General features: G+C 40.2%; 2 protein-coding genes across 2 annotated transcripts in view; one reads left to right on the forward strand and one right to left on the reverse strand.

Moving 5' to 3' along the window:
• LOC134304073 (lysyl oxidase homolog 4-like) overlaps positions 1-25,017 on the reverse strand; it is a 75,937-nt gene that overhangs the window by 25,878 nt on the left and 25,042 nt on the right. Inside the window, exons 5-10 of the mRNA XM_062989620.1 lie at positions 24,210-24,253; positions 10,412-10,434; positions 8,476-8,543; positions 4,732-4,993; positions 2,223-2,794; positions 1,241-1,455 (exon numbers count right to left, since the gene is read on the reverse strand). Of these exons, the coding sequence (XP_062845690.1) occupies positions 1,241-1,455; positions 2,223-2,794; positions 4,732-4,993 (1,049 nt within the window). The 5' untranslated portion in view covers positions 8,476-8,543; positions 10,412-10,434; positions 24,210-24,253. The remainder of the gene's footprint in view (positions 1-1,240; positions 1,456-2,222; positions 2,795-4,731; positions 4,994-8,475; positions 8,544-10,411; positions 10,435-24,209; positions 24,254-25,017) is intronic.
• si:dkey-1h4.4 (leucine-rich repeat-containing protein 1) lies at positions 21,549-24,931 on the forward strand. Its single transcript, XM_062989621.1, has 5 exons — positions 21,549-21,566; positions 21,685-21,813; positions 22,733-23,150; positions 23,710-23,849; positions 24,733-24,931. Exons 1-5 carry the CDS (start codon positions 21,564-21,566, stop codon positions 24,784-24,786), a joined length of 744 nt encoding a protein of 247 aa, XP_062845691.1. The 5' UTR covers positions 21,549-21,563; the 3' UTR covers positions 24,787-24,931.

Consider the following 25,017-nt stretch of genomic DNA (forward strand, 5'->3'; position numbering starts at 1 on the left):
TGATATCACTGCTGGAAATTCAAACCCTGGGTCTCAAGGTACTGAGCTAACATAATTTACCACTCTGCCACCCGAAGATTCTTATTTTGAAATGACCTTTACATGAAACACTACAATATATTTTCTGATTGTGCCGTAATTTTAATCATTTATCATTATAAATACTAGGATTTAAGAATTCTGTATATTATTTATTACACTGTAGTAATTCTTACTGAAATAAACCAACACATGACTGAGTAGTGAAGTGAGGACTTCAAAAGAGAGCAGCGGGTCACGAAAACGGAAAAGTACATTAGCCGGTGGTGATTTTTCAGCACGTCCCCTGTCTAATTTAGGAAGTTTAGAGTATAGTGTAGAACTTCCATAAAAAGCATCTGTGGTCAGGTATAAAGACAGAGAAGCTGCGTTTTCCATGGCTGCTCTCACTATTTATGGCTGGGGGTAAGACAGATGTGTCGATTATTTAGTGGGTTGTGTTTCCCCTTAAAGGAAAAGTAGAGAAGTAATGACTCCTACTTAAATGGCTAGTCTGGTTGAACAACCACGTCAAATCTTCCATGCAATATGCAGAGAAGAAATGGTATATAGGATGTAGATATTTAGGGTACGTCTCTGGTACAATATACTGTATCTCTAAACAGGCTGTCATTGTGTATTTTTAAGCAAGCTTTTAGGCAAAGTTAAAATTAGTAGCTTTTTTTTATAGACAGAAACAATATTCTATTATACTAAATCTAAAAGTCCTGCATCTAAGGGCAGTGATACATTTGAATACATCTAAATGTGTTATACTGTTATAGTTATTAAAACTGTGCAAAAATATAAGCAGCACAAATTAACTGAATGCCAACATACTAAAATAAGTGGACGATGAACCATTTTAGAGTTGGTTCATTCATATCTATATTTATGTCATTTAGCAGACTCAGACCAGTGCAACTTTAAATTTGGACTCTAAACAATCCAAGCAAATAAGGGCCTTGCTAGAGGAGTCAACGCTGGCAACCTGGCAGTAGTGGGGCTTTTACCAGCTTCCGGTTACAGTCCATTAAATGTTCAACAATGTTCAACAATAGCTCCTATTCGAGAAGACTGCATGAGGGACTGATGGAGTGAAATCTTAAAATCTGGGACATGTAATCCATCTGACTGGCCCAGGTTACTGTTTTGTCCAGTCCTGGTAAATCAAAGAGCGGAATAAATAAATGAACAGGAAGCAACACAATACACAACTCACCTGTACAAGCGCTCATCGTGCTGCTCGGCTTTAGGAAATCCCAGCATCCCACACGCCACTCGACTGCTGCTCAGATCCCAGCCCAGGCTACACACGTGCCTCCACCTCCCAGCATGCTTTACTTCAAGCACTCCTTCAGTTACCATGCCAGTGCCTCGCGTTCCGGGCAAGACCGGACGGAGTCGCACCTCCTCCAGACTGGTCCTTCCTCCGGTCTGAGGTAAAGGAACACAGTCAGAAATGGTGCACTTGTATAACCCTGCTTTTGTTAGTTCAAAAATACACATTTCAGATGGAGTGTAGCATAGATTTTTAGGTCAACGAGAAGGCAGATGCATAAATTGTTTGGGTTCAGAAGAATTCTAGACACAACCAAAGACTTCAGAGCCAGTTACAAAATAATCGCCTGTGTGTGCCAAGTCATACTGGATGGTGAAAGTAGATTTTCTGGTAAACAGTAATTTGGAGTGATTTAATGTTTTCTTAAGTTTAACTTTGAAGAGGTTTTCTGCCACCAGACTGTGTAGCAAGACAGAAATGTAATGTAAAAACAAACATACAAAAGTAGCTAAATGTTAGGGGAGCCGTGAATGGTGGTTTAGCTAGCACAGCTGACAGTGTTTTGACTTATGCTGGCTCAGAATGGGTGCTTGGGGGTTTAAGGACGGTTAAGTCTCCTTGTAATCCGACTGCATTCAAAAGCAAACCAGCAAGTATAAAAGTAAATACCAACGTGTTACCAACAACAGCAAATACTGCACTCAGGAAAAAGCATTGTTGAATTACAGATCACCTAATGAAATGTCAAACACTACGGAGTAAAATCTCAACATCTGATTATCACATTGCGTTTGCATTAGTGCTGGATGTCAGGGCAATCACTAACTGAGTAAAAGATGTGAACACCTGACCACAAGCTTGCTGGACATTGCATTTAAAATCACGGGCTTTAATATGAAGTTGCCCGCCTTTGCAGCCTTACCTGCTCTATAGTGTTAGAGAAGTCAGTGTTCATTCTGTTGTCTTGCTCTGTGTTGGGATGTGACTGTTCAGATCTGGACAGTGGAGCTGGTTCTGGAGCTGAGGATCTCTGAGCACCAGAAGTCTGGGCTCGAGGTTGATTTTCCTGATTGCGTCTGTACAATGGTCCATTGCGCAGGTAATTGGGCAGCTGGTGCCCTTGTGGCACTAAGTTGTCTTGCCGGCGTGTGGCTGAGTTTTCATTCCCGTTTCTGCGCAGCTGGATCTGATGGCCACGCGGCGAGGAACCCTGGGAACGGTCCCGGCCCGCGTTGCGGTTCAGGGCGATTTCGTGGCCCCGCCGAGTCGACCAGTTATAGGGTGTTGTCTGAGATGGCAAACGATAGGCAGTGGGGGCAGGCTGTGCAGGCTCATTGTAACGGGGGACGTGGCCCTGGCGCGGAGCTTCTGTGCTGCACGTTACTGCAAGGTCCTCAGCATGGCTGCAGTCATTTACACCCCAACCGTTGGAACGACATTCAGAGACCGAAGTCTCAGAGCCCGTGCAAACCACATTGTCCAACCAGATGGGTCCTAAATTGCACACAGATAAATAAATTAATTTAAACTATTTTATAAAATCAGAAAAAACTGAATATATAAGTAGAAATTGCAATGATGAGGTGAGAGGTGCAAAAAGTGCCTCACAAAAATTAACACTGAGTGTAAAGCCAAAGTGTGCACAGTATTTGTCCCAATGAGCTGCGATACCATATTTAAACCCTCTGCAGCCTCCTGCTAAGGAACTATAAAGATTTTGTATTCACTTTATAGTGTCATGACTTTATGAAGTATTATATTAGCTGTTATCCGTCACTGTAGAACCCAGAGGCACTACAGGAGGAGTAAAGGCTGCTTTATGATCCCAATCCTACAGTGGTATGACACCATTAGACAGGTAGAAGAAAGAAGCAAGATTAGAACAATTTACGCTCTAAACAGAAAAAGCCCAAAAGCAGAACCACCAGCCATTTTGTGCACGCTCTCGTCAATGTGTGATCAGATAAAGACGTGCAATAAGACCTCATGTCTAAAATTTTTATGAAAACATTTTCATCAGGCATCACAGGTCGTATCTGTTCTCAGGATCTAGTGGACATTGCCATCACAGTGAACAGTTACAATAACTTTGTGGTTTTCCATATGTCTAATTTAGAAATGACTCTTACATTTCATCAGAAATATGTATGACATTTATGACTTAAACAATGTTTAAACGTGGAACCTTCATCATAAATTTGGCCTGTTGTCCATAAACTGTATGAATTACACTAAGGTTTGAATTCCCATCAGTGCCATCAGCCAGCCATTTGGGCATCTACATACATGCTGGGGTAGCACCAAAAACATTTAAGTCCCCTTTTATAATTTTACTTTGACTATTTGATCAAGAACGAACTTTGAATGAGCCTTTTTCAGCACAGGATTCGTTCATGAATGGCAGTATCTGGACCCAAGCTTCTCATTAGCAGCAGGCCTGTATTTGGGCGCTCTTGGATAACACCTGACCACCCAGACCAATTTTCTTCAGGTTTGGGTTTTGTCCTGAACCTTGACAGGGTACAACTGTTCCAAGTAGTTTTTTTTTTTATTTTATTTTTTTTTACCCCTTTTTCTCCCCTTTTTAGCGCATCCAATTGTTCAATTAGCATCGTGCTTCCTCTCTGTCTATGCCGAACCCTGCCCTGACGGAGGTGATTGAAGCTAACCCGTATCCCCTCCGAAACACGAGCAGCAGCCAGATGCATCTTTGCCACCCACACATTGACGAGTTTGGCGCCACCTAGCATTGCATGCGGAGAGACACACCCCAAGGGCACCCTCTCCCATCTCTGTGTAAGCGCCTCCAATAAGCCGGCAGAGAACGCAATCGCATTCTGACAGAGAGAGACCCACATCCGGTTCTTTGTCCCACCCCCCACATGAGCAACCGGCCAATCGTTGCTCATATAGCCACTCAGCTTCGAACCGGTAAAGCAAGGCTGGATTCGATACCACGCTTCTCAGAATCCAGCCCTGGTTGCAGCGCGTTTCTTTTTACCGCTGCGCCACCTGAGCGGCTGTTCCAAGTAGTTTTAAGGGCATATGACGACACAGCAGATTTTTACACGACTAATTTAAAATTCAGCGTGTCTGTATGTATATATAAATACCATAAAAAAAAAAAAACTTACAATCTTTAAGTGTTTTCTTTCTTTCGACAATGTGTGTCCCAATTATTCAGTCAAATTAGATAAAGCATTGAAATACCAAAACTGATATGGAATACCCCCTGCCCCAAATGTACATTAAAATCTAACCCAATATAATATTATATTTTATATATATATATATATATATATATATATATATATATATATATATAAAGTTATATTTATTAAGTTTCATTAATATTATTCCAATTCTTTGACTTGTCGAACAGTATGTGCTCAAATTGCAATATTGCAATAAGTTCACAAAAACAGACTCACCCTGTCCCTGTCCGTATCTGGCACTGTGTGCCCACGTTACTCCTCGGGTGTAACCGAGTTCTCTGCAGATAACGTTCACCAGGTTGATGTTCACCTCATCGTCACACACGGTCCCCCAGGCACCATTATAATAAACCTCCACCCGACCCTCATGAGCACCTGCTCCTCCCTTCAAACGAACCTGGAACCCGGGGGGAAGTGAGTGGACAGTGGAAATGAGGAGCAGGCAGAGCGCCAAGGCTAAAGTCAGCATCGTCTCCATCTGAAAGACAAATGTAAAAATGTAATAATAAAACACACTTATACTGAGTATTTGTGCTGTGAGAATACCTTTACAACCACAATTCACCCTAAAAACACACAAAAGGTGAATTAATCGCTTTGAGTTAAGAGAGGTGCATGGCGTACGGAGAGAGACGCCAAGCTCTCCAGATCATCCACTGCTAGTGCAGGCTACTTAACCAGACAGCAGAGGCTGCAGTTGTACTGAGGCAATAAATTTGACTTTTTCCTCCTATACAGGAACAGCCAATGTTTCCTGTGGGTGGGCACCTGGTCAGTCAATAGCACAGATGAGATTCAAACTAAGATCCCAGCAGTACTGGGCTAGCGCATTAGAATGCTGCTCCACCCAAGCACCCCATTTGGTTTCTTTTAAAGCTAATCCAAATTACCTGTGTACCTTTTTCTGTACAAAAATGACTACAGGTGGTCCATGTAGCTACACTGTAAAATATGCAGTATTAAAGTACAGCTTGTTTTATGTGAAAATGTAAAGCTCTGTAGTTGCAAGAATGAGTCTCCCAAGAGGTGCAAAACTCCCACAAAACCATAAAACACTCCAATTGCATTTTCCAGCGAGTTATAATTAGCAATCCAAATATTTCTTTGCCTTGACAGAAAACATCCAACGATGAAAATTACAGCAAGAGAAAAACACCATGAAGAGGCAATGAGAGAAAGAGCAGCGGGAGGAAAAAAATACAGTGCTAAAAGTGGAACCCCCTTCACCAAAACCAGCCCAACCAATACCGCAGTGAACTATGTGTTTTCAGTAAGAAAATAAAACAGTATGATACAGTACCTACAGGTTACAAATATGAAATCCACAGCTGATCTGCAGCAGGTTTCTGCATTTTCAACCAGCACTGCATTTGGTTTTAATCAACACACTATGCCAAGTGCCAACTCACTGACTGGTGTGTAATGACAAAACCAGTTGGTGACAAGTGTACAGGGTGGGAAAACAGGGTGGGAGACATAGAGTGTAAAGAGAAATAAAGAGACTAAGGCTAAGACAGGCAGAACAGAAGTGAACAGAGGTGCATGTACAGAGGTGCACTCACCTGTTGATGATGCTTCTGTGAGGAAGCTACGGAGCTTTTACACAGCGAGAGAGACTGAGAAGAACAGAGGGTGCATGAGGGTTTTGGGATTCGGCTGTCTCTCTCTCAGACTTTTTTCCCTCCCTCTTTCTCTGTCTTTGTTCCCTCCTTTCCCTTTCCCTCCCCAGTTAGGATCTCTTTCTCCACCCCACAATTTTTTAGAATTTTCTTGGAGAATTTATTTTTGTCGTTCCATGAAATTGATGCCTAAATGTATCCTGGTTTCTGATAATCCTGTGCAAGACATTAGGTAATAAATGTCTACTTTTTTATTTTGTGCTCTGTATTCTGTACAAAGCAACCCAAACTGTCACTGGCAATTCGTCTGGATGCTCTGATATAAATCAAGAACGATTAAAAAAACTGACAGAAAAGTAAAAGCTGCAGGAACATGGACTGTCCACAGTCAAGAAAGCTTTACATCACCATGGGCTTAGAGGCTGCCCTGCAAGAACGAAGACCCTTGCAACAATTTTCAGGCCAGTTTTACGGTGTGTATGAAACAGGCTTTTTTTCTTTGGGTGTTTTAATAATTCAATTAAATTTTTGAGAAAATAGGTTGAGAATTGGGGTGGTGGAGTTGATCTAAAAAGATAGATACAAAATAAATACACTAAAAGTAATATATTCAAATTAAAATATCAACTTTGATGAGGAAAGACACCATTGAGAATGGTATTTCTCCTTTGCGTTCAGTGTTTTAGTGGTTTCTTGCCACCCTGACTGGGATAAAACGATAAAAAAACAGTAAAGAAAGTAATAACAGATTATTTCTGATTTGAAAAATACACATTAATGTCCTAATGATTCTGGAAAAAGTTATTGCAGTTATTCAGCCTGGATGACTACAGAGAACAGGCTATATCTAGGAACTACGTGATTACATCAGAGGCCCTACCCACAAACCTAGTTATGACTGGATCCATTTAAATTGATTCCCGCTGAATTGCTGGTTGACATAAAATGTGCAGTGACTGACCGAATCAGACATAAGTACATCCAGTAAATCAGCACTAGCCTTAATTTTATAATGTTTGCTCGTAAACTGTGATTTCTCTTAATCAATAAAGGGTGGGTGGGGTAGGATCTATCACAGAGCATCAGACTTGGGGCGAGTACGGAGGAAACGCATGCAGACATGGAGAGGAATGTGAAATCCCTTACAAACAGTGACCAGAGCAGAACAGGACACATGGTGGTACTCACTTTATCAGCAGCACCACTGTGCCATCCAGAATATTATAGTGAGATGTGATTTTCTTCACATTGGCAAATATAGACCATGATTTGGCCTGACTTTTTGACTGTTATTTGTGAAGTGCTTAGACGCGCAGCTGACGTGTGTAACCAAGGACGTCATTTCCGTGCCTAATGCTCCCTTCTCCGAGCTCAGGCTTAACACCTCTGCAACTTTTTCTCACAAGGTGTCATTCCTGAGTCACGTCTATAGCTGTGTCATCTCTGAGCCCCCGAACGAGCCTTAAAAACGTCTGCCAGGAGATCCTCTGAGCCACGGCACATGAATTAAAATTTTGGTACACGTGAAAGCAAGTCATACAAGATTGAGTGTTTGTCTGTCCGTCTTAAAATAAAGAAAAATTGTCTCTTTCTTTCTTGCTCAGTCTTTCTCTTTCATTCTGTAATTATACAGTAGCTGCGCTGGCTCAAACCCACACCCACAATTAGTGGTGTCATGAAATAAGTGCTCAATGTGCTCCTTAGCAATAAGCAAACTGCCTATGTGCTGAGGACACAGCCTCACCTCTTTCTCTCTCTCAGAGCTCAAACTGGTTTCGGTACACTGATGGGGAATTTGTCCAGATGAGGTTTGTGTGACAAAGCTGCTGTGTGTATATATTTAAAAAATACTAATAAAACAATCATAAATTGTTTGAATTATTTCACTCTGTGGCCAAATATGGACATGGAGACTTGACCACAAGCTTCTTGGACATTCCAAGTTGCCCCCTTTGCTGTTACAACAGGCCCGAGTCTGTCTGTGGAGTTCTGTGGCCAGTAGAACATTTGTGAGATCTGGCTCACAGTCGATGTTCTAATTAATTGCAGGTGTTCGGTTGTGTTGAGGCTACAGCTGTAAGCAGTATAAAAATGCAGAAGGTGGATTGGCTAATTGACATTTTACAATAGAAAACATTCCTTTGCCTATTTTTTCAAACAGTTTATTTACCAAGACGTTCACACAAGTACCTCTGGGTGTATTAAATACATGTGAGCGTTTTGTGCTCTGTGTGTTTACTTCTAGTGTTACTTCTAGCACCAGAACCGCCGCGACTATGACCAGGATAAAGCAGTTAGTGAATTTGAAATCTAAGTTAAATTCTGTAAATGCATGTCATACCTGATACCATAGAAGAGCTGCTGTGGTGTTCTTGTCTCCATCTAGTGGTTCATTGTGGGAACTTCAGGCTGCGAAAAAAACATCCATTGCTTCTTTTTTACATCTTAAAACACACTATAGTTAAAGTTTTATTACTTTCACACCTTTGAGTGCAAATACATACATAACATTAATAATACATAACAGTAACTAAGGTTATTAGTTTGGCAATGTAGAATGTTCTATAATGGCATTCAAGTCTGTAACATCAGTAATTAGAATTAGTGACTTCTCTGTGCTTATACAAACAGGGTCACTGACTAAACCTTTTAAAATAAAACAGTGTCTCTTACCACGATTTGGAATACAATTTAATGTCACCTTATGAGGGAAAATAGTCCAGATGGTCAGATATAATACAAAAACCACCAAAAACTAGGTCTTCCCTGAATTAAGTGGCTGGAACAGTGACAAAAAAAAGCTTTATGATTGAATTTTCATGCAGAGCAGCCACACACAAGCCACCATGTACATCCACACATAAGTGTCAGCTAGAATGATGTGAAGCATGCCTTATTTTTTTATTTTACAGTCTGATATATAAATCTGTATCCGCTCAAATTCAAAGTGAAGTGTGAAGGCAAAAAGAGTAATAATCTCTAGTTCTGATAAATAAATGCCCTGGAGTTGTTGCTGGAGTGCCAGTGAAGACCTCCACCCCTATTCCCCAAATAGAAGCTATTACGCTGCTACAAAATTCTAGAAGACTATTTTAGCACTCTTATTTGTGGACGGTTTTACAGTGCCTTGTAACCACAATGAAAATGTACTTTGTGTGTGTTCTTTTTAAAGTAAATGGCTTAACACCACCCACGTCGAGCACTGTCTGGGTGTAAGATATCAAAACCCTGCACATCAGGTCTGTTATAATAATTAACGTGTCATGTTTAGCTTTTGTAAGTTTTAACTTTTTTCTAGCAATAGTTGCTAAGACACCCTAAACTTAAAAACACATGAGTCAGGTTTACTTCAGTGTATACATTCATGTATTAGGCTAATATAAGAAATAATAGTAATAAAAAAATATAAGAAATATAAAATTCAGGGACCTCAGGGTACAGTTTTCTTTCCCTACTGGCTACTGTAAATTATCCCTTTGTGAGTAATTCAGAATTATTTAATAGATGATGGTTTTGTGTAAAACCATGGTAAAGAGCATGGTCACTTCAACTAAAAAATAATTAACCAACATTACGTTTTTTTCAAAATTATACAAAATATCCTACATTATTGTCATCTATTTTATTTGAAGGTTATGCAGTTGTGATATTAATAATTTACCTCTTTAGGATTGCATTTATTCCCCATAATCAAAAGTTCATAATAATAATAATAATATGCTTCCTGAACTTCGAAATTAATCATTTTTATTTGGTGTTCCTATTATTTTGACACCCATCTGTATGGTATGTATGGTTCAAAAAAGCCAACCTGTCTCTTTTGCCCTCTAGTGGTTTCCACTTTAAATAGTTATTTACTTAACATTTCACAAAACTGCTGAAATGTGTTTTGGGTAATTAAACAGTCTGTTGAACTTATTTTGTATGCAATTATAAAGGAAATAAATTGTATAGTGAGTGTTAGGATGACTACACCAAACAGAGAAAGAAATCTGTCTCTATTTAAAAGGCAATCCCCAAAATCTTGTAATTATACAGAAAATGCATAAACAGTCAGATCAAAAGATTCACAAAATCCTTAACATTTATATACAGATGTACAAGTTATTGCCATAACTGAGCCAAATATTTATGACTGGCATAGACAATGTGATGTTATATTTCAAATGCTTTAGGATCATTTGCATTAAAGGAATGTAATTATAAAAAAAAGAGAAAAAGAGAAAAGCAAATAAAGTTGTTGTAATGAACAGCACCAGTATCATATAAGATTTTACCTTTTTATCTCGTTGTATGAAACCTAAAAAAAAAAAAAAAAAAGTTTTAGTAACACTCAGCAGTTTAAAATGGCAGAACAAACTAAAGCTACGCATTGTTGGAAGCTTAAAGATATAATGTGCTACAATAATAACGATTCCAACAGACAAATAGAATACATAGTTCATTTTTTTTATTCTATATGCCAAGTTTTTTTATTCATAAAGTAAAATTTTTAGGCTCCAGGCCTACGTTACCTTTGTTTTTACTGGAATTTAATTCACTTTTGCAATATAGTATATATATATATATATATATATATATATATATATATATATATATATATATATATATATATATATATATATATATATATATATATATATATATTTATATATACAGTGTATCACAAAAGTGAGTACACCCCTCACATTTCTGCAGATATTTAAGTATATCTTTTCATGGGACAACACTGACAAAATGACACTTTGACACAATGAAAAGTAGTCTGTGTGCAGCTTATATAACAGTGTAAATTTATTCTTCCCTCAAAATAACTCAATATACAGCCATTAATGTCTAAACCACCGGCAACAAAAGTGAGTACACCCCTTAGTGAAAGTTCCTGAAGTGTCAATATTTTGTGTGGCCACCATTATTTCACAGAACTGCCTTAACTCTCCTGGGCATGGAGTTTACCCGAGCTTCACAGGTTGCCACTGGAATGCTTTTCCACTCCTCCATGACGACATCACGGAGCTGGCGGATATTCGAGACTTTGCGCTCCTCCACCTTCCGCTTGAGGATGCCCCAAAGATGTTCTATTGGGTTTAGGTCTGGAGACATGCTTGGCCAGTCCATCACCTTTACCCTCAGCCTCTTCAATAAAGCAGTGGTCGTCTTAGAGGTGTGTTTGGGGTCATTATCATGCTGGAACACTGCCCTGCGACCCAGTTTCCGGAGGGAGGGGATCATGCTCTGCTTCAGTATTTCACAGTACATATTGGAGTTCATGTGTCCCTCAATGAAATGTAACTCCCCAACACCTGCTGCACTCATGCAGCCCCAGACCATGGCATTCCCACCACCATGCTTGACTGTAGGCATGACACACTTATCTTTGTACTTCTCACCTGATTGCCGCCACACATGCTTGAGACCATCTGAACCAAACAAATTAATCTTGGTCTCATCAGACCATAGGACATGGTTCCAGTAATCCATGTCCTTTGTTGACATGTCTTCAGCAAACTGTTTGCGGGCTTTCTTGTGTAGAGACTTCAGAAGAGGCTTCCTTCTGGGGTGACAGCCATGCAGACCAATTTGATGTAGTGTGCGGCGTATGGTCTGAGCACTGACAGGCTGACCCCCCACCTTTTCAATCTCTGCCGCAATGCTGACAGCACTCCTGCGCCTATCTTTCAAAAACAGCAGTTGGATGTGACGCTGAGCACGTGCACTCAGCTTCTTTGGACGACCAACGCGAGGTCTGTTCTGAGTGGACCCTGCTCTTTTAAAATGCTGGATGATCTTAGCCACTGTGCTGCAGCTCAGTTTCAGGGTGTTGGCAATCTTCTTGTAGCCTTGGCCATCTTCATGTAGCGCAACAATTCGTTTTTTAAGATCCTCAGAGAGTTCTTTGCCATGAGGTGCCATGTTGGAACTTTCAGTGACCAGTATGAGAGAGTGTGAGAGCTGTACTACTAAATTGAACACACCTGCTCCCTATGCACACCTGAGACCTAGTAACACTAACAAATCACATGACATTTTGGAGGGAAAATGACAAGCAGTGCTCAATTTGGACATTTAGGGGTGTAGTCTCTTAGGGGTGTACTCACTTTTGTTGCCGGTGGTTTAGACATTAATGGCTGTATATTGAGTTATTTTGAGGGAAGAATAAATTTACACTGTTATATAAGCTGCACACAGACTACTTTTCATTGTGTCAAAGTGTAATTTTGTCAGTGTTGTCCCATGAAAAGATATACTTAAATATCTGCAGAAATGTGAGGGGTGTACTCACTTTTGTGATACACTGTATATATATACACACACACATTATATATATATATATATATATATATATATATATATATATATATATATATATATATATATATATATATATATATATACATACTGTATATATATACAGTGTATCACAAAAGTGAGTACACCCCTCACATTTCTGCAAATATTTTATTATATCTTTTCATGGGACAACACTATAGAAATAAAACTTGGATATAACTTAGAGTAGTCAGTGTACAACTTGTATAGCAGTGTAGATTTACTGTCTTCTGAAAATAACTCAACACACAGCCATTAATGTCTAAATGGCTGGCAACATAAGTGAGTACACCCCACAGTGAACATGTCCAAATTGTGCCCAAAGTGTCAATATTTTGTGTGACCACCATTATTATCCAGCACTGCCTTAACCCTCCTGGGCATGGAATTCACCAGAGCTGCACAGGTTGCTACTGGAATCCTCTTCCACTCCTCCATGATGACATCACGGAGCTGGTGGATGTTAGACACCTTGAACTCCTCCACTGTCCACTTGAGGATGCGCCACAGGTGCTCAATTGGGTTTAGTCCATCACCTTTACCTTCAGCTTCCTCAGCAAGGCAGTTGTCATCTTGGAGGTTGTGTTTGGGGTCGTTATCCTGTTGGAAAACTGCCATGAGGCCCAGTTTTCGAAGGGAGGGGATCATGCTCTGTTTCAGAATGTCACAGTACATGTTGGAATTCATGTTTCCCTCAATGAACTGCAGCTCCCCAGTGCCAGCAACACTCATGCAGCCCAAGACCATGATGCTACCACCACCATGCTTGACTGTAGGCAAGATACAGTTGTCTTGGTACTTCTCACCAGGGCGCCGCCACACATGCTGGACATCATCTGAGCCAAACAAGTTTATCTTGGTCTCGTCAGACCACAGGGCATTCCAGTAATCCATGTTCTTGGACTGCTTGTCTTCAGCAAACTGTTTGCGGGCTTTCTTGTGCGTCAGCTTCCTTCTGGGATGACGACCATGCAGACCGAGTTGATGCAGTGTGCGGCGTATGGTCTGAGCACTGACAGGCTGACCTCCCACGTCTTCAACCTCTGCAGCAATGCTGGCAGCACTCATGTGTCTATTTTTTAAAGCCAACCTCTGGATATGACGCCGAACACGTGGACTCAACTTCTTTGGTCGACCCTGGCGAAGCCTGTTCCGAGTGGAACCTGTCCTGGAAAACCGCTGTATGACCTTGGCCACCATGCTGTAGCTCAGTTTCAGGGTGTTAGCAATCTTCTTATAGCCCAGGCCATCTTTGTGGAGAGCAACAATTCTATTTCTCACATCCTCAGAAAGTTCTTTGCCATGAGGTGCCATGTTGAATATCCAGTGGCCAGTATGAGAGAATTGTACCCAAAACACCAAATTTAACAGCCCTGCTCCCCATTTACACCTGGGACCTTGACACATGACACCAGGGAGGGACAACGACACATTTGGGCACAATTTGGACATGTTCACTGTGGGGTGTACTCACTTATGTTGCCAGCTATTTAGACATTAATGGCTGTGTGTTGAGTTATTTTCAGAAGACAGTAAATCTACACTGCTATACAAGCTGTACACTGACTACTCTAAGTTATATCCAAGTTTCATGTCTATAGTGTTGTCCCATGAAAAGATATAATGAAATATTTGCAGAAATGTGAGGGGTGTACTCACTTTTGTGATACACTGTATATATATATATATAGGTCTAGTATATATAGGTCTAGTAACGTTAAGCAGGTTATATATCAAATGTGTGTGTGTGTGTGTGTATATATATATATATATATACAGTGTATCACAAAAGTGAGTACACCCCTCACATTTCTGCAGATATTTAAGTATATCTTTTCATGGGACAACACTGACAAAATGACACTTTGACACAATGAAAAGTAGTCTGTGTGCAGCTTATATAACAGTGTAAATTTATTCTTCCCTCAAAATAACTCAATATACAGCCATTAATGTCTAAACCACCGGCAACAAAAGTGAGTACACCCCTTAGTGAAAGTTCCTGAAGTGTCAATATTTTGTGTGGCCACCATTATTTCCCAGAACTGCCTTAACTCTCCTGGGCATGGAGTTTACCAGAGCTTCACAGGTTGCCACTGGAATGCTTTTCCACTCCTCCATGACGACATCACGGAGCTGGCGGATATTCGAGACTTTGCGCTCCTCCACCTTCCGCTTGAGGATGCCCCAAAGATGTTCTATTGGGTTTAGGTCTGGAGACATGCTTGGCCAGTCCATCACCTTTACCCTCAGCCTCTTCAATAAAGCAGTGGTCGTCTTAGAGGTGTGTTTGGGGTCATTATCATGCTGGAACACTGCCCTGCGACCCAGTTTCCGGAGGGAGGGGATCATGCTCTGCTTCAGTATTTCACAGTACATATTGGAGTTCATGTGTCCCTCAATGAAATGTAACTCCCCAACACCTGCTGCACTCCTGCAGCCCCAGACCATGGCATTCCCACCACCATGCTTGACTGTAGGCATGACACACTTATCTTTGTACTTCTCACCTGATTGCCGCCACACATGCTTGAGACCATCTGAACCAAACAAATTAATCTTGGTCTCATCAGACCATAGGACATGGTTCCAGTAATCCATGTCCTTTGTTGACATGTCTTCAGCAAACTGTTTGCGGGCTTTCTTGTGTAGAGACTTCAGAAGAGGCTTCCTTCTGGGGTGACAGCCATGCAGACCAATTTGATGTAGTGTGCGGCGTATGGTCTGAGCACTGACAGGCTGACCCCCCACCTTTTCAATCTCTGCCGCAATGCTGACAGCACTCCTGCGCCTATCTTTCAAAAACAGCAGTTGGATGTGACGCTGAGCACGTGCACTCAGCTTCTTTGGACGACCAACGCGAGGTCTGTTCTGAGTGGACCCTGCTCTTTTAAAATGCTGGATGATCTTAGCCACTGTGCTGCAGCTCAGTTTCAGGGTGTTGGCAATCTTCTTGTAGCCTTGGCCATCTTCATGTAGCGCAACAATTCGTTTTTTAAGATCCTCAGAGAGTTCTTTGCCATGAGGTGCCATGTTGGAACTTTCAGTGACCAGTATGAGAGAGTGTGAGAGCTGTACTACTAAATTGAACACACCTGCTCCCTATGCACACCTGAGACCTAGTAACACTAACAAATCACATGACATTTTGGAGGGAAAATGACAAGCAGTGCTCAATTTGGACATTTAGGGGTGTAGTCTCTTAGGGGTGTACTCACTTTTGTTGCCGGTGGTTTAGACATTAATGGCTGTATATTGAGTTATTTTGAGGGAAGAATAAATTTACACTGTTATATAAGCTGCACACAGACTACTTTTCATTGTGTGAAAGTGTCATTTTGTCAGTGTTGTCCCATGAAAAGATATACTTAAATATCTGCAGAAATGTGAGGGGTGTACTCACTTTTGTGATACACTGTACATACATACACACACACATTATATATATATATATATATATATATATATATATATATATATATATATATATATATATATATATATACATACTGTATATATATACAGTGTATCACAAAAGTGAGTACACCCCTCACATTTCTGCAAATATTTTATTATATCTTTTCATGGGACAACACTATAGAAATAAAACTTGGATATAACTTAGAGTAGTCAGTGTACAACTTGTATAGCAGTGTAGATTTACTGTCTTCTGAAAATAACTCAACACACAGCCATTAATGTCTAAATGGCTGGCAACATAAGTGAGTACACCCCACAGTGAACATGTCCAAATTGTGCCCAAAGTGTCAATATTTTGTGTGACCACCATTATTATCCAGCACTGCCTTAACCCTCCTGGGCATGGAATTCACCAGAGCTGCACAGGTTGCTACTGGAATCCTCTTCCACTCCTCCATGATGACATCACGGAGCTGGTGGATGTTAGACACCTTGAACTCCTCCACTGTCCACTTGAGGATGCGCCACAGGTGCTCAATTGGGTTTAGTCCATCACCTTTACCTTCAGCTTCCTCAGCAAGGCAGTTGTCATCTTGGAGGTTGTGTTTGGGGTCGTTATCCTGTTGGAAAACTGCCATGAGGCCCAGTTTTCGAAGGGAGGGGATCATGCTCTGTTTCAGAATGTCACAGTACATGTTGGAATTCATGTTTCCCTCAATGAACTGCAGCTCCCCAGTGCCAGCAACACTCATGCAGCCCAAGACCATGATGCTACCACCACCATGCTTGACTGTAGGCAAGATACAGTTGTCTTGGTACTTCTCACCAGGGCGCCGCCACACATGCTGGACATCATCTGAGCCAAACAAGTTTATCTTGGTCTCGTCAGACCACAGGGCATTCCAGTAATCCATGTTCTTGGACTGCTTGTCTTCAGCAAACTGTTTGCGGGCTTTCTTGTGCGTCAGCTTCCTTCTGGGATGACGACCATGCAGACCGAGTTGATGCAGTGTGCGGCGTATGGTCTGAGCACTGACAGGCTGACCTCCCACGTCTTCAACCTCTGCAGCAATGCTGGCAGCACTCATGTGTCTATTTTTTAAAGCCAACCTCTGGATATGACGCCGAACACGTGGACTCAACTTCTTTGGTCGACCCTGGCGAAGCCTGTTCCGAGTGGAACCTGTCCTGGAAAACCGCTGTATGACCTTGGCCACCATGCTGTAGCTCAGTTTCAGGGTGTTAGCAATCTTCTTATAGCCCAGGCCATCTTTGTGGAGAGCAACAATTCTATTTCTCACATCCTCAGAAAGTTCTTTGCCATGAGGTGCCATGTTGAATATCCAGTGGCCAGTATGAGAGAATTGTACCCAAAACACCAAATTTAACAGCCCTGCTCCCCATTTACACCTGGGACCTTGACACATGACACCAGGGAGGGACAACGACACATTTGGGCACAATTTGGACATGTTCACTGTGGGGTGTACTCACTTATGTTGCCAGCTATTTAGACATTAATGGCTGTGTGTTGAGTTATTTTCAGAAGACAGTAAATCTACACTGCTATACAAGCTGTACACTGACTACTCTAAGTTATATCCAAGTTTCATGTCTATAGTGTTGTCCCATGAAAAGATATAATGAAATATTTGCAGAAATGTGAGGGGTGTACTCACTTTTGTGATACACTGTATATATATAGGTCTAGTATATATAGGTCTAGTAACGTTAAGCAGGTTATATATCAAATGTGTGTGTGTGTGTATATATATATATATATATACAGTGTATCACAAAAGTGAGTACACCCCTCACATTTCTGCAGATATTTAAGTATATCTTTTCATGGGACAACACTGACAAAATGACACTTTGACACAATGAAAAGTAGTCTGTGTGCAGCTTATATAACAGTGTAAATTTATTCTTCCCTCAAAATAACTCAATATACAGCCATTAATGTCTAAACCACCGGCAACAAAAGTGAGTACACCCCTTAGTGAAAGTTCCTGAAGTGTCAATATTTTGTGTGGCCACCATTATTTCCCAGAACTGCCTTAACTCTCCTGGGCATGGAGTTTACCAGAGCTTCACAGGTTGCCACTGGAATGCTTTTCCACTCCTCCATGACGACATCACGGAGCTGGCGGATATTCGAGACTTTGCGCTCCTCCACCTTCCGCTTGAGGATGCCCCAAAGATGTTCTATTGGGTTTAGGTCTGGAGACATGCTTGGCCAGTCCATCAGCTTTACGTTCAGCCTCTTCAATAAAGCAGTGGTCGTCTTAGAGGTGTGTTTGGGGTCATTATCATGCTGGAACACTGCCCTGCGACCCAGTTTCCGGAGGTAGGGGATCATGCTCTGCTTCAGTATTTCACAGTACATATTGGAGTTCATGTGTCCCTCAATGAAATGTAACTCCCCAACACCTGCTGCACTCATGCAGCCCCAGACCATGGCATTCCCACCACCATGCTTGACTGTAGGCATGACACACTTATCTTTGTACTCCTCACCTGATTGCCGCCACACATGCTTGAGACCATCTGAACCAAACAAATTAATCTTGGTCTCATCAGACCATAGGACATGGTTCCAGTAATCCATGTCCTTTGTTGACATGTCTTCAGCAAACTGTTTGCGGGCTTTCTTGTGTAGAGACTTCAGAAGAGGCTTCCTTCTGGGGTGACAGCCATGCAGACCAATTTGATGTAGTGTGCGGCGTATGGTCTGAGCACTGACAGGCTGACCCCCCACCTTTTCAATCTCTGCAGCAATGCTGACAGCACTCCTGCGCCTATCTTTCAAAGACAGCAGTTGGATGTGACGCTGAGCACGTGCACTCAGCTTCTTTGGACGACCAACGCGAGGTCTGTTCTGAGTGGACCCTGCTCTTTTAAAACGCTGGATGATCTTGGCCACTGTGCTGCAGCTCAGTTTCAGGGTGTTGGCAATCTTCTTGTAGCCTTGGCCATCTTCATGTAGCGCAACAATTCGTCTTTTAAGATCCTCAGAGAGTTCTTTGCCATGAGGTGCCATATTGGAACTTTCAGTTACCAGTATGAGAGAGTGTGAGAGCTGTACTACAAAATTGAACACACCTGCTCCCTATGCACACCTGAGACCTAGTAACACTAACAAATCACATGACATTTTGGAGGGAAAATGACAAGCAGTGCTCAATTTGGACATTTAGGGGTGTAGTCTCTTAGGGGTGTACTCACTTTTGTTGCCCGTGGTTTAGACATTAATGGCTGTATATTGAGTTATTTTGAGGGAAGAATAAATTTACACTGTTATATAAGCTGCACACAGACTACTTTTCATTGTGTGAAAGTGTCATTTTGTCAGTGTTGTCCCATGAAAAGATATACTTAAATATCTGCAGAAATGTGAGGGGTGTACTCACTTTTGTGATACACTGTATATATATATACATATACACACACACACATTATATATATACTGTGTATATATATATATATATATATATATATATATATATATATATAGGTCTAGTATATATAGGTCTAGTAACGTTAAGCAGGTTATATATCAAATGTGTGTGTGTGTGTGTGTGTATATATATATATATATATATATATATATATATATATATACACACACACATTATATATATACTGTATATATATATATATATATATATATATAGGTCTAGTATATATAGGTCTAGTAACGTTAAGCAGGTTATATATCAAATGTGTGTGTGTGTGTGTGTATATATATATATATATATATATATATATATATATATATATACACACACACACATTATATATATACTGTATATATATATATATATATATATATAGGTCTAGTATATATAGGTCTAGTAACGTTAAGCAGGTTACACAGATTCCCAAGATCCCTTGCTGTGCACTCACTGTGTATTGTAATTACATGTATTCTGATATTTCATTGTCTTTTAGTTATTTCTATATTTTACTTAACAAAAATATTGTCGTGTTTTTACTTTCGCTATCGCGGCACTTTACCGCTAGCATTAGCCACTTGCTACTGTAGAGGGTCGGCTCACCTAGCCGCTGTCCGGTGGGGATGCTACAGGTCTTTTGCTGTGCGGTGGTGGAGGTGTGGGAATAAAGGCACACGACAGGGTAAAGTCACTTTAACTGTTTAGTCAGGACTTCAGTGAGCGTTACAACACTTTACACCGCCTTCAATGCTGGGACCATAAGGCGAGTCTCATATACAAAACTAACTGCAGAACGTCCAAACACACGTGTATAAACCTGGTGCTGCATTCTGATTGGCTGAGCTGAATGTCACTCACTATACTAGCTCTAACCAGAGCCGTAGATAGAGAGAGTTGCGACACTCCTTGATCTCGCCGCTACGCGGTCACGTGGTTCATGTCACCCTCCAATAGTTCCAAACAAACCCGGCGCTGTCATGTTCTCATATGGGACAGGCAGCAGTGAGTGAAATATTAAACAGTAAATAATAAACATTTGTACAATTTCTGGGTATTTTCAACTGCGTTTACATTTACTGCATCTGCTTTAATATCAATTTGGTATATGAAGTGGAAGATTGATGTTTATAATGACTTAATAGGTCGTTCTTGTTAACACACAGTACATTATATTAGCATACATTACATAATGCGATATCATTAAGTAGTAGAGACAATATACAGTACAGAGATTAGACAGTTTTTTATGTTTTGTTTTTTACATAAACTAATCTCCCTTCACTTTCCTGAGGATTCATAATAATAATCATTTTGGTTAAACACTAAGCCATGTGGCTGGATTCATAAGGTTTACCTGCACTGAATGAACAGATTCATAAACACACTACCGTACCAATACCTTTAACATTATAGTGCAGGTACATGAAATAGCATTAATTCATGTCTTATTTCATGAGTAAGTAATAATTTATTCCTACATGTAATACATGAATTAATTCATAATTAATATGCACTAGTTCATTTTGTCTAATGTAAGTGGTGGACAAGGTACACAAACCATGTAGTTGAGTTGAAGTAGAGATATCCAAGGTAACATATTACTCCAGTAAAAGTAGTAGTAAAAGTAAAAATACTCTTTACCTCCACTAAAGTACTAAACTAAATTTACCTTCAAATGTACTTAAGAATGAAAGTAAAAGTATAATGATTTATTATGGCTCTGATGTTTTATTATCATTTCTGTAACAAGACTCTTGATTAATCAACTTTTAATTAATCAATTTTAGGTGAAAAGACTCTAGTGTCAATAATTTAGCTTAGCTGACTAAGCTAAATTCAGTTATACCTATTAATTAAGATAAACATGTAACATTTAGTGCTGAGCAAATGCTAAATAATAACAGTATTACGTATATTAATGACATCAAATTCATTATTTTTTTTAAAACAAAGCAACAAACAGCTAAAAATGCTTGATAAGTAGTGGAAATGAATGGGGCTCTATGGGATGTTTGGAACTATACAGAGCTCCACAACCCGGAAGCTGCACAGAAAATATGTCCCGCCCCCTTTCCAACGGTTCCCTATGGGAGTGTCGCCACTCTGTTCTCTCTACCGCTCTGGCTCTAACGTTCACCCAGAATCTCTCTACGGCTCTGGGTAGGAGGTAGGAAGTAGGACGCGATTTGGGACACAGCCCCTAAAGACGCGAGCTGTAACCATGGTAACACCAGCACACCGCAAACAGCGTCGCAAATCCACTTTAACGTTATTTATTCCTGCAGCTTTTCTCTCTTTCAGTAATCCAAATGATTCTAAATGAAATAATTAATGATTGTCAGATTAATCAGCAGGAATCGTTGAATATCAGTCACCAGGGTTTAGTAGTTCTACCAGCACAAATTGCACAGCTGAAAGATTTAAAGAAATTGTTCCTAAATGACAATCACCTTATTTTACCCCCTGATGAGGTAAGTAAAACAAGAGTGTTAACATATTTAATAATACAATGTATTTATTCTAAATTGTTATAATACACCGATCAGCCATAACATTAAAACCACCTCCTTGTTTCTACACTCACTGTCCATTTTATCAGCTCCACTTATCATATAGAAGCACTTTGTAGTTCTACAATTACTGACTGTAGTCCATCTGTTTCTCTACATGCTTTTTTAGCCTGCTTCCAACCTGTTCTTCAATGATCAGGACCCCCACAGGACCCCCACAGAGCAGGTATTATTTGGGTCATTCTCAGCACTGCAGTGACACTGACATGGTGGTGGTGTGTTAGTGTGTGTTGTGCTGGTATGAGTGGATCAGACACAGCAGCGCTGCTTAAGTTTTTAAACACCTCACTGTCACTGCTGGACTGAGAATAGTCCACCAACCAAAAATATCCAGCCAACATCCACCACTTAAATAATACCTGCTCTGTGGTGGTCCTGTGGGGGTCCTGGCCTTAAAGTACCCAGAACACATTTTTCTATGCAAATGTGTAACGGTCCTGTCCAGCAAATTACACTGGATTCCACAGTATAAACGTTATCTGCTGCAGATGTTACTGTATGTACGACATGCAATTTCACTTTCCACCACCAGATGACACTATTTATTCTCACAAAGGACAAAATTGTTTTGGCGACCTCGGCTGGCAAGACACTGATACTGTGGTTTTATAGTGAAGTTCATATTTACCACATTCACATCCATTCATCTGAACTACGATGCACATACAGAATAGTCTTATACAGCTGGACAACATGGGTCAAACGGCATATTGTTGCTTAAACCACTTAGCTCTGTGCATAGACTGTATTTTAGCTAGCTTTAATTAAAACTTAAATGAATGAATTAAACACAACCCCTTCATAACTCAATCCTTTGCAGATTCTGCAGCTCGATCAGCTTGAGGAGCTCGTCTTGGATAGAAACCGGTTGACTCTGCTTCCTAACATCAGCTCACTGAAACACCTGACGTACCTGGGCCTAAACCACAATCCTTTTACTGTGCTACCCGAGATCCTGGGAGATCTGAGTGAGCTCAGAGAGTTTTGGGCTGTAGACTGTGGACTTATTTCAGTCCCAAGGTCTATAGGCAAACTCAACAAGCTGACAAAACTGGGTCTGAGTAACAATGCCCTGATGAGCTTGCCAGCAGAATTTGGAAGCCTTGGGAGTCTGCAGTGGTTAAGCCTGGCTAATAATAAACTGCAGGACGTTCCTGAGGAAGTGAAGAACCTACAGTCTCTCGTCTTTATCAACTTGGACGGAAACAGTTTTGACTGTATTCCAAAAGCACTTACAGGTTGGCTCAGAGAAAACAAGTGAAACGTCTCACAGACTGTGCTCAGAGGTGAAAGGTTAAACTCAGCTTCCCAGGACTCTTGTTGCTATGTGCTGTTATTTTAATTATGGTGAAAAATGAATTATAAATAATCTAAGCAGTTTATTAATAATAAAGTAGATGTGTATATTTCTAACAGAGCTAAAAGAGTTGGTGCTGAACAGAAACTTAAGTCCTAAGAACCTGGTTTAAACCTTTTCTCAATACATTGTCTGTAAGGATATTAGTATGTGTTCACTTGTGTCTACAGTGGTGTTCTTTGAATATTCTGGTTTCCATTTAAGTCCTTAAAACATGCACTAGGTGGACTAGTTGCTCTAAATTGCCCCTCGGTGTAAGTGTGTGAGCTTGTGCTGCCCCAAGGTAGACTAGCGTCCTGCTCAGTTTGTTTTCCTGTGTGCACCCAGTGTTCTTGTAAGGTACTGTACCCACCGTATCACTGACCAGGATGAATCAGAAAATAGAAACATTAAGTGTATTGCATTTCTTGCAACTCAACTGAAAAGCATTTCTTTTTCAGATATACCAAGTCTGCAGGTTCTTCTTCTCAAGTTTAACAGGATTTCCTCAGTGGAGGATGAATTGATCCCTGCTTTTAGCAGACTGACAAAACTGGACCTCAGACAAAACCCATTAACACTCAGACCACATCACTGGAAGGTAAGCATGTTAAAAGTAACTCAGAATCTTAATGGTGCCTGAACTGACTTAGGTTTTTAAGTAATCCCAAATATTGACCTGTCCTGTAAACAAAGAAAATGCTGTAAAAATCTAATAAAACTGTTAAAGAGAGATTTAGACTCTTCTCTGACAAAAAAAAAAAGCTGGGACATGAAGCTGACAGTGGTAGTGAAAATTAAAGCTGAAACAATAATATTGTATCTGATTAATGTGCTGTTTTGTAAAACATTTGGGTGGCACAGCTGGTAGTGTTGGTCCAATCTATGTGAAATATTGCAAGTATTCCCGTGTCAGTGCTTTTTGCTGTGGACTGCTGCTCTGTAAAAGGTGTATTCTTACCTTGTGTCCATTGTTTCCGGACAGACTCTGGACCCACAGCAACCCTGTTAAAAAAAAAGCAGTTATTAAAGATAAATAAATGAATGAAACATATTTAATGTGAACTAACTAGCAAACAAAATTTAAATATCTATGAAAAAAGAGATTAAAATGGTGCTTATAAAAGACACAAACATTTAAAACATTTTATCCCAAAAAATCTGCCCCAAAAAAGTGTCCCTTACACACCTAATGTCACTTTTACTCACCCACCTGCAGATGTTTTATTTATGTTAATGCCAGCACAACGTTTTGAATGTGCAGTGATTTTTTTAAATATTATTTTCTTTATTTATTTACATCCTGCAGTATTTTTTTCAGGTTTCTTAAATAAGATGTTGATAGTGAGTTACTATTCTGAAATGTATTCACACTATAAATTGACAGAGAAACATTGTAGGGCACATTGTCTCTTGTTTAAGATACAGTGAGAGTGCATATCCAGTGAAATTATTACCTACATTTTCTGTTCATCTTGTTGCAGGGTTTAAATTGTATATTGCTCAATGCCACAGAAGAAGCTTCCATGAATGATTAATGCTGAATACACAAAGAACCCCGAATTGCACCTTGTTTGATTTTCACATGACAGCACAGGAGGAACTACACTGATATATGATGAACTCATAGGGAGATTTAAAACGACGTTTTATTTATGGTTCAATAAAACTATCTATAATGGCTTTGCATGCTTATATTTCTATCTTGCTGTACTGACTAGATTTTAGTATAGTGATGTACAAGGGATGAAGAGTTGTATTTTAATAAG

The sequence above is a fragment of the Trichomycterus rosablanca genome, chromosome 27 (genome assembly GCF_030014385.1).
Source record: "Trichomycterus rosablanca isolate fTriRos1 chromosome 27, fTriRos1.hap1, whole genome shotgun sequence".
Classification (NCBI taxonomy): Eukaryota; Metazoa; Chordata; class Actinopteri; order Siluriformes; family Trichomycteridae; genus Trichomycterus; species Trichomycterus rosablanca.